The sequence below is a fragment of the Agrilus planipennis genome, unplaced genomic scaffold (assembly GCF_000699045.2).
Source record: "Agrilus planipennis isolate EAB-ADULT unplaced genomic scaffold, Apla_2.0 scaffold135, whole genome shotgun sequence".
Taxonomy (NCBI): Eukaryota; Metazoa; Arthropoda; class Insecta; order Coleoptera; family Buprestidae; genus Agrilus; species Agrilus planipennis.
The window spans coordinates 119,673-130,834 of NW_020438876.1; the positions used below are offsets into that span (position 1 = coordinate 119,673).

General features: G+C 32.6%; 2 protein-coding genes across 4 annotated transcripts in view; one reads left to right on the top strand and one right to left on the bottom strand.

Annotated features, from left to right (window-relative positions):
• The window catches only part of LOC108738626 (anillin-like), a 66,676-nt gene extending 56,927 nt beyond the window's left edge, over nt 1–9,749 (top strand). For 2 of the 3 annotated variants that reach the window (XM_018472124.1, XM_018472123.1), the window contains exons 3-6: nt 7,664–8,197; nt 8,259–8,580; nt 8,651–9,021; nt 9,078–9,749. In XM_018472124.1, the coding sequence (XP_018327626.1) occupies nt 7,664–8,197; nt 8,259–8,580; nt 8,651–9,021; nt 9,078–9,665 (1,815 nt within the window). In that variant the 3' untranslated portion in view covers nt 9,666–9,749. Of the gene's footprint in view, nt 1–5,357; nt 5,577–7,663; nt 8,198–8,258; nt 8,581–8,650; nt 9,022–9,077 lie in introns of those variants that run through there. The other variant, XM_018472125.1, reaches the window with a different exon arrangement.
• Nucleotides 1–11,162, bottom strand: part of LOC108738619 (acid sphingomyelinase-like phosphodiesterase 3b) — a 231,299-nt gene that overhangs the window by 38,968 nt on the left and 181,169 nt on the right. The window lies entirely within an intron of this gene.

The following is an 11,162-nucleotide window of genomic DNA, read 5'->3' on the forward strand; positions in this document are numbered from 1 at the left end:
ACCCCTTCAAATAAAAGTATTTGATGACAGCACGATTTTCCTGCTTTTCCATTTTTACGAAAACCACAGAGGCGTCTTGTTCAGCGTGCTGTCAAACCTACACTAGCAAGGAGATCGGGCTGAAACTATAGCTACAAGCTATCCAAGGATGGCAAAATTTTCAGAATACCCAAGGTAGGCCTAGTGGCGTCATCTCTTGGTTAGGCCGGAAACTTATCAATCCACCCTCGTATGTGGTGGGTTGTTTTCATTTAAATTCGCACTAGAGGCCATTTCCAGAATATGCAATACCTACTAACACGAAATACCGGAAATTATACGTAACTTAATTAAACATATGTAATTAGCATTCGCAATTAAAAGCAGTTTATTATGCCAAAGACTACACATAATAAAATTTAAAATAAACAGAAAATATTACAAAATTTACAAATACATATACATAAATACATAGGCAAATTTATTTAGTAGAATTACATTTTTTTGATCCAAGGGATCAAGCAATTCAGTTGATCCTTCCATTCAATCATGTCGTCGAGTGTCTCAAAGGACAACAAGAACACTACGTTCTGATAATTCCTTGTCTCATTTGGTTCTTCAACTTCCAGTCGCAAGGTTCTAGGTCTCAGGCATATGTCGTGATCGACATTGGTTATCCTTTTATCCAAACAACTTTGCAAATTAATCGTCACTACAGGACAATCGGGATTATCATCAGGATATTTCCAAAACTTGAGATCCATTTTCCCAATAGTCCCCCACAGCCGGTTCCAACGTATTGGACTATTCCCGATCCTGAATCCAAGGTCAACGAAGCTAAAAATGGAATGTCCAGTGTCTAACACGTCGCATTTCATTTGTAGTTTTCCTTGGGATATAATAACGAATTCGGGAATCATATTCCTGATGCTGACGTGCTTAACACGACCCACATCCTCCATATTCAAATTAAATGTTCCGATCAAGCAGAACGATGACTTCGACTTTTTCTGTTCACAATTATCTGACCCTGAGGCGAATAACCTTCTGGAGGCCATCTAAAATGTAATATATGTATAAGTTATTGGTAAAAATATCGAGAACGGTAGAGAAACTTACATTTTTTCCCCGAAGTAAGAAACACTCAGGTAACCTTAAAGCATACAGGGACGCTTCAATAACAAAATCTGGTGACAAATTTTTAATAGTTATTTCTTCATTAAACCTGATCCTGCCATCTTGGTCCGAGGTGGAAGAACCGCTTGAAACAATGGATTTGTTGTGTGTAAAAACACAAACGTAGTAAATCCTTGAAGGTGCAGTTACAAACAAGTCTTGTTCATCAGCAGACACTGATAAGTTCGATATTGTGACAATCCCAGTAGTTGGAAGATCTTGGGGAATGTTGTCAGACTTATAATTCAGTTTTTTTTCATAATCTGAATCAAGGAACACAGTTAGTTACATACAAAGGATAACTGTATTATACTTACTTGCTAACAGTAGAAGTCGTTCAGCTTCAACGTAACCCTGCAGATTTCTATTTAGTTTACAAAATTCTATAACCCTTGAAATTTGATGAATTATCTTATCTTGAATGATAGTTCTTTTAGATAAGTCCTTGTCGTCTTCGGCATCTGGTATTGATGTATATGTTGGGCATGGACTCAAACTTTTGTCTGTAGTTGCATATTTTGTGGTTAGTAGATCAGAAATTTCACAGTCGGAAACGCTGTAATCTTGGGATAATTGTGGGGAACTGTATATCTGCTCCTGAAACACAAAATGGAATAAAATAAATCAATTTATATTTATGACATATCACATTTTTAAAAAGCTTACCAAATCATGTTCGCTTTCTGAGTGTCGTGTTTCTTCTATTAGTGGGGAGTACATTCCATTCGTATTTTGAGACAGCTTTTCGTGTTGTGTTCTTGCATTTACATCAGTTGTGTAATCCATACTTATTCTTCTTTTATTCCTTTCTTTCTTTTTGTTTTCGTAATAAACAAAAAAGTGCCGATATCTTTCTAACACTAGTTCTTCTACAATCTTTCCAACGTTATCATCGCCGGTAGATTGTCTTCTATACGAATTATTTTCGGCTAATAAAGGGGAATACTGTTGCTTCTTTGGAAGGATAATTTTTATCTTGACGCATTTTTCGTTTATTGTGGCACTTTTCTGTTCTAGATCTAGTCTAGAAACGGAAAAAACACTTGATGTGATTGCGGACTGCACTTTTTCATCTTGAGACGTAGGATTTAAAATATTGTCTTTGATCATCTCAGTATTTTCCAATTCGTTCGAAAAAATATCATAACTGTCTACATTGGTTATAAAAGAGGTCTCGTCCTCGCTTATAATACTGTCGCCGCAGGGGTTTAAGATGGTATCCATTTTTAAAGCTTCATGTAAATCAATTCTATTTCTTGTTGGTTCTGTAAACAAAAAAGTTATTAAACGAATGTGAAAAGTAAACAGTTACAAGTAGAATGATTGAATATAAAAAAAGATATGTTGTAAGAGTAGCTGATATTTTTAAATTAAAAAGTACCAACACTCTAAAAGCTATTTATCAAAGAAAAATTACGGAAGCTTACCCTGAAGTTTCTGAAGAATTCTTCTCTGAAAGGAAGTCAATAGCTTCTCAGTGAAGTACTTCGGGATCAACTAAAATTGATTATAATGAGTTAAAGGGCATTAATTAAATAAGTTGTTTTTACTTACTGTATTAATTTCCATGTTGATATTTGTAACAATAACTCACAAATGCAACAACACCTTGTTAGTAGTAAGTACAATTTTTCTATTTGTTACTTCTAATTCTAAGGGGTGTTATTTATATCTACACATTATCATCCCCTCTTTCACGTATTTCACATTAGTAATTACCAACTGCTTCTTTTCATGGAAGGGATGGTAAATTACTTCTTAGTAATAGTTAATTAGCTTGTGTAATAATTAAAAAAGAAAATGTTTACTGAACATTGATACATTAACACGAAAAAATCAAATGGACTTTCTGGACTTAGGGGTACATAAGTTTTTTTCAGTTTTTCAAATGTACTATTTAGTATTATGTATTATACAGAAATAAAATAAAAAAGTTAATAACTTTTCTTTTTAATTGGAGTTCGCTCATCCTGTTTTGTTAGGTACACACTTTTTACGTAATTTTTTTTAATTTTCAGAAATGATATTGTTTAAAATTACTACCCCATTAAGTATTTACATAAATAGGCTGCATGCCTATATTTGCATGTATGCATTTATGCTTAGTTTCATTATCGTATATTTAAAAATTCCTTTTTTAATCAAAACCGGGCAAAGTAATCGAATCAACTTCTTTAATATTCTGGACCACTCAGATCTTCAAGAATCCACGAACAGCAATATTCCAATCTCTTTTAATATTCATAACGCATCTCTTTCATACTGGCATAGGCATGATTATAATTAAATTCGCGTTCTTGATTCTCACTCAATACCTACATCTACCAACCCTTCGAGCAAATACCTGTATGACAACACAACCCTCGATCGGAAACCAAAATTAAAATGCGTTACGTTAAAAATTGTCCATTAGTTATTTCAGTCGATTCCACGAAAACATAATCCGAACTTTTACAGAAGATAATGTTTTGGATTTAGGTTTTAAAATTTCCAATCACGTCTGTGCTGTATGCTATTAAAAATTTGAATGATACGTACCTATAAGCGTTTGTATGTGTGGGTAGTTCGTGTACGTATACCGCGGTAAGAAATGCGAAAAATACTGCAAACTTCAATCCACAGCTGAACCAGACAGCTAATTTTAAGTTATAAATGAATTTCTAGAGTCCATTCGAACGCTGAAAGACTCGTCTTTATGCCAATATAAATCAAATGTGGTATGAAATTGGTATTTGATTCTTGCACGTTCATTTATTGAGATATATAAGCTAATAGTTTGGAATATTACAGGCATATACTAAACATTCCATTAAAATAACAATAGGGAAGCAGAATTACACCACTGTAAAGGTTCATAAACAGGACAATAACCATGAATAATATTCAGAGACACCTTCTTACCAAAATAATTCACCTACTATCTCCAAACATTTGCAAAATAAGTTTTAAAAGTTAGAAATCTAATTTTACTAAATATATTAATTTCAATGTACTAAAAAGCAAAAAGTAATATAAATACAAAATTTTAGCTTGTCCGTGAATCAAAATTAAATCGCATTAAGGGCCAAATATAGTAAAAGAAACAAAAATAAAATTAAAATGTTTAAAAAAGGCTTCTAATTATCACTATAGCGATGCTGTATGTACATATTGCATGAATTTTAATGGATTAGCCTTTTGTTGCTGTTTTTTACACAAAATTCCAACACAATGGTTAATAAATATTTTATCAGTTTTTGTAGACACATCAACAGTGTGACAGATAAAGAGTGGTTGCGTCGATGGTTTTTGATTTCAGATTCCTCTCACCCATTTGCATTCCGAAAACGTTCGATATTTAAATTTCACGTTGTTGTTACAGGGAAATAGGATCGGATTAAAACTCAAAAATAAAGCTTACTGAAAAAGCGAAATGCCAAAATAAAGAACGTAGAAAAACGGATTGTTGTTATTTTAAACAAAATCAATTAAACAGAACAATCGATGAAACAGGGTATTAAATCGATTATCTAAATGAATTTTGATTGTTGAAATTAATTTGTTGCAATTAATCGACTGTATTTTAAATGAAAATAATCGATTTGTTATCGATCGATCGATTTCAGTGTCCAAAGAGTCAGTTATGTCGGATAGAAAAGTAACTAAAACACAAAAAGTAATCAAAGTGAAGGTATTGGTGTCAAAAAATGCGAAAAAACATGAAAAGTTTGACATTACTTCGTTGGAGCAGTTAGTAAAGTACCAAGAATCAATCGGAAGACCCCGTAGTTGTCCCAACAGGCCCATAATGGGCACTACAGCGTTGGTTACACTAGCGAAATCATTAAATTTTGACTGTTAAAATTAATTTGTTGCAATTAATCGACTGTATTTTAAATGAAAATAATCGATTTGTTATCGATTAAATATTGGATAATCGGATAATAACGACAATGCTAGGCTTTGCTCGCGTTGATGTTCTAAATATGTGTCAAAGACCATCAAGGATTACATAAAAGTAATTCTTTTCTATCCAGTATATTTTTTAAGGATAAAACGTGTGTACGAAATTTTATGATGAGCGGTTGTGTAGTTAAGGCTTGAAATGTCAATAAACAAATAAATAAACTTAATAAAACATTTATAATATTAATTAGGATTAATAACATAACTAAGTAGGTACATAGTAAAAAGTACATAAATTAAAGAGATGCCTGCTTAATTTTGTTATTGTAATTAGGTAGATAATTATTACTTCAGTTTATTAATTAGTTAATGTAATAATCATTTTTGAACAAAGAAGAAAATAAACTGTGTTTTTATAGGATGCGGAGAATGGATCTGGGTTTATAACATGATTAAAAACACCTTTCGATTATTGTCCAAAGATGAAGTTCTCATTCTTTTTGCCTCGGTAAAAGAGACTTACGACAGCTATAAAAGTGAGTTTTTATGACCCAACCATTGTGTGTACACATCACCGTTGGTTGTGCACTTCCAAATATAACCGTTTTACTACACCGTTTATCTTTATTTCGCGATGAATTTATAGCTCCCGGTGTAATGATTATGAAAACTCAATTACTATCATTTTAAAACTGCCCTTTTTACACATTTATCTGGTAATTCAATCGAAAGATTTATTTCGATATTAAAAACGACAATGCACACCATTAGTAATATTTACTTAGTTTATTATGGTAGTATTTTAGATGATTCAATAAGAGGATAATATTCAATTAATCTCTTCAATGTCAAACTCAAATACTATTCAACATACTTTAAAGCATTAGAAGCCTGAAGGGGCTGGATAATGCATACGAAAAGAAAAAGTACTCTTTGATAAATTTTAATGTTTAATTAATCCTTCAATATCCAAAGGATTAACCAAGAACGCCTTCAGGAACTTCAGAAAAATTTGGTATTGCTTTGAATCCAAAGGAAAAACCAAATTGGATTATATAAGTTAATTTTGTTGTATTGCACTTGTCTCATTTGTATTACGCTAAATCTCATTTGGTTTTCTTAGAAATATATTTGTCTATTTTGTTTTTCATTAAACTAGTAAATATTAATTTTATTTTCTTGGCATGTATGCATATATTTAATACGATTTCAGTAATTGCCAATTATATGGACCACTGCCCCCAGGACACCTACAGAAGATGGTAACAAATAGGTCATAATGAATATAATATGTAACGGTTACATAGGATTAATTAGATTTGTGTTCATAATTAGAATTACCTGCTGCTTCTTGGAAATAACCTTATATATATGTGTATTGTTATTTAACTTGTTTGTCTCAAGTACAAATTAATTTTCTTTTGTTTTATCTTCCATTACATGTATTTAATTGAGAAGAATGATTTCCTGGTTGTTGAATACTGATACCCCCATGTCATTAATATATTTTTATTGTTTATATAACTTTATGCAACACAGAATTGTGGTCGTAATTAGAACTTACGTTTTAGGGTGCTCTCATGGTATAAAACCTCAAGTACGCGAGTGTATCTGACATTAGATCAGTTTAATTGATATTTATTGGATTTTTTAAAAATGTTTCAGTATAAAAAATTGATCTAGATTATTGTTCGCAAATAGTTAAAAATATGGGTTGTTCTAGTTTTAGGGAAATGCGCGCAGGATAGGAAAGAGTGGAGGTGCGTGTCCAACCAGTCTTTGGACTGACGACCTTATGATGATGATAATGATAAAAAATATATTAGATACGTTAATAACTCTACAACAAATATAAACTGTTAACTAAGATATTTAACTGCAAAAGTAATTCTAACAAACATTCGATAGACATTACGAATTGTTATTAATTTACCTATTTAAATATCATAAAAAATATTCTAAAGAGAAGCTAATTGTGTCTATCTACAACAAAATAATTTGTAGTTTTTGTTGTTAATATTGGTAACTGTTGTACTTACAGATAAAATAGAAAACAATATTGCAAACATACAAAAAATAATAGTTTTGCAAAATATCATAGCTTTAATGACTCATAAAAGAATTTTTGGAAAGTGCAACATCCTATTATAACATCACTAATAATTTGTCATTAGAAGATTTGTTTACTTTTTTTTATCAAAATACAAACTCTGCATACGCAACCAAATATTGACGATAAAAATTGCAAATATTCTGTAGACGATAACGCGATTGAACGTGTCGCCAAGATTATTTGTTATTATTGACTAATCAGGGTGAACTGAGACAGGAGGGGGTGACACCATTAATAATACAGGTCTTTGTCAGGGTCTCCTTAATTTATTGCAGTAAGTAAAACTGATTTGATTGTTGAAAAAGTTTACGTAAATTGTGTTTGTTCTGTTTTTAAAATTGTTAGAAAGGTAATACAGGTTGATCAGACGTTTTAGTTCATTTTTGATTGCAAATACATATATTTTACTCTAACTATGTAGTAAAAATATATTTAGTCCTTAGTCACATATATATTACGATCCTTGGTGTTCTTAGTTTAATGAAAATTAATTTTGATATTTTTTTCTAGATGTTGACCGAAACTGATCCGATTTCAGTGTCTAAAGAGTTAGTTATGTCGGACAGAAAAGTAACCAAAACACAAAAAGTGATCAAAGTGAAGGTATTGGTATCAAAAAATGCGAAAAAACATGAAAAGTTTGACATTACTTCGGTGGAGCATTTAGTAAAGTACCAAGAATCAATTGGAAGACCTCGTAGTTGCCCTAACAGGCCTATAATGGGCACCACAGCGTTGCTTACACGAGCAAAATCATTAAATCTTGATGTGAGCAACGTCGTTCAAAAACTTATATTGGACAAGTACCAATCCACATTGACTTACTTCAGCGACAGAAGTTTTGCAAGAAGAAAAACCCGGAAAAGAAAATCTACTGGAAATGTGTTCAATTCCACGTTAGCTTCAGACCAATCTTACATCACCGCTATCAGTTCACATCAAGAGATGTCGGAACCTACCATTGGAAGTTATGACGAAGTACAATTTCTAAAAGACGCTTTAGGGGATGAAATTGACGCTTATGCAAGCACTTTGGATATAAAGGTATGGATTTAACACTTACTAAATTACGAATCAGTCAAATTGTTATTATTAACTCTTACAGGAACACGAAAATGATTACAGTGTTTCCACCTGTGATATATCTGATTTGGTCTCTACTCCGATCGGATCTCTTAGAAGTCATGATTCGATTGAATACCACAAAAGTTTCGATTCTTCCGAAACTTATTGTTCGACACCAGTGCCACAAAGAAAAAGCATTGCACAAAGCGAGGATCCTCGAAGAGAGGCAATTTTGCAACGGTTGTTAGTCCAAGAACAAATAATTCAACAAATATCGAAAGTGATTGACTTTTGTAAGAACACAAAACAGTTTTCGTCAAGCGAAGAGTATATTGAAGCTGAAAAAGTACTCTTATTAGCAAGTAAGTATCTATCCTTCATTACAATTTAATATTTAAGTTATCCTTCTAATATATGTTCTTTATATTACAGTATATAAGAAAGAGATGCTGCTAAAGGACCTAACGGATTTGCCAGAGACAAATAGTTCAACTCCTTTACCAATATCTGGCTATGTTTGCATCAAAAGGCTGCATTTCCCTTTAAAACATAATCCTGGCAATGGTCCTGTCAAGGATAGAAAAGGATTTTCGTACAAATATTTGTGTGTAATCACCTGTGGGAATAAGATCTTGTCTTCGGATGTAGTTGGACAATCTAGGGATGGGACCGTCCAGTTTCGTGGAAATTTTCAATTAGATAATTTGGCAGATAACTTTGAAATCCGGGTGTTTCTATATTCGCTTATAGTGAAGAACAACTTGAAACATTACAGTGAACAATCCAAATATCATATCGCAAAGGTAGTACTAATTAAATTTAGATAATTAATTGATTGTTAATTCTTATTGTGTTTTAGGAAACTGTGAGTTGTCCAACCCCTGCGAAGCTTTTCCATTCACCAAGGCGTCATAACAAATCAGGGGGTTATTCGGTGAATTTGCAAACAATTTCTTCGTTTACTCAATGGGGCAATTTTACCATAAAGTTGCAAGATTTGAACAAGAAAAAGACGGAGTTTCAAATAAGCAATGTTCCTCTTCGATCAACCCTTCAGGGAATAGCCAAGGTCGAAATACATAGTGGAGTAGTTATTAATAAGAATATTTCTGGATTTCTCAATATGGGATCAAGGACTAATAACGACACAGTTTCGTGGAATAGACTTTGGTGCAAATTGGACGGGCAGTACTTAAAATTTTGGAACTACCCTTCTGAAGAACACGACAATTCTGCTAGTACAGTAATTAATTTGAGTAATTCTGTTAATTATCCTTTATCCTGCGCGAGCCGAGAAATCTGTCCAAGACCAAGGACTTTGCTGTTGCAGACACATGAAGTAAAATGTAATGGAATTGTGATATACCTCTTATCTTATGATAGTCTTAAAGAATTGGAAACGTGGAAAGATTATTTAAATTCAGTAATCGTTTGGTGTAAAAACTAAATCAATGTAAATAATGATTCTAGCTTTAGAAATTACAAAATGTACTTATTGACCAAATAAAAATTGCTTGTAAATATTAAATACTGTTTTTGTACCTAAATATATACGTATCGAATATGAACGTATAAAAGTTTAATTTGTAAGTCTTTTGATGCTTAATATGGTAAGCTGACAGGACCTTTGCATGTTTTCAACTATTGCGTGACAGGATTCGTCATACTCTGACTAGAAATGATTCTGAATAAGGAACTAGTTCGTTCGTAATTTGATATTGATCAGTCTTTTGTAATGACTTGGCGGGAATGCTGTTACTTTCGTACGACTACAAATCCATGTTTACCTATGTAAAGCCGCCACGTAACTACAAAATTTATATGTACGTGATTTATAATGACATATTATCCTCACGTAACAATCCATTCGCCAATTGTATGATATTGAACTTTTGGTTTTTTAAAGATAAAATGTAATTGAAACACAATGAGCAACGTAAAATAAACAAATAATAGAAGCAAATTTATTCTACTTTAATATTAATCTCTTATAAAATTTGCTACTGTTTTTTAGTAATAGTGGTTAATATTTTAGTTGACAAAGTTAATAAATAACTTCATTTCATTTCATTTCAATTTTTGAATTTCATCCCCCTATAGTTTACCTCAAGTCAATGACGAAAAGTTTGTTGCTGCTGTCTTTGCGTAAGTATTGATGTTAATATACAGTAGAATCCGCTTATAGTGACATCGAAGGAAAATGACAAACAGGTCATACTAAGCGGGTGTTATACAAAGCATAGTCTAGAAAATTAACAACTTTCTATTTCGGTTATTTATTTAGTTTAATAGAGAGATATACTCATCATCATAAGGTCATCAGTCCTAAGACTGGTTGGACACGTACCTCCTATCTCTACTAGTTTCCCTATCTCCTACCTCCTATCCCTACTCTTTCCTATCCTGAGCTAAACTTTGCATTTCCTTAAAACTAGAACAGACCACATCCTTAACTATTTGCGAACAGTAATCTAATCTAGGTCTACCTCTACCCCTCCTAACTCCTGTCTCTGCCTCTAATATGCCTCTGACTAGACCTTCATGCCTGAGAAGGTGTCCTACCAACCTATCTCGCCTATTTCTTATTGACTTCCATAGAGTTCTCTGTTTTCCTATTCTTTCCAATACCTCTTCATTTCTAACCTTTTCTACCCACGATATCCTCATCATCCGCCTATAACACATTTCGAACGCTTCTAACCTTTTCTTTTCCGCCTCTCCCACTGTCCACTTTTCGCACCCGTACAACGCCGTGCTCCAAACATACGCCTTTAACAACCTTTTTAGAATTTCTAAATTAACCGTTCGCGAGCATAGAAGTGACTTCTTTTTATTAAAGGCGACACGACCCTGCGCTATCCTCTGCTTTATATCCCTACTACTCCTTCCATCCTCACTTATCTGACTTCCTAGGTATCTAAAATCAGCCACTTCTTCTAATTTT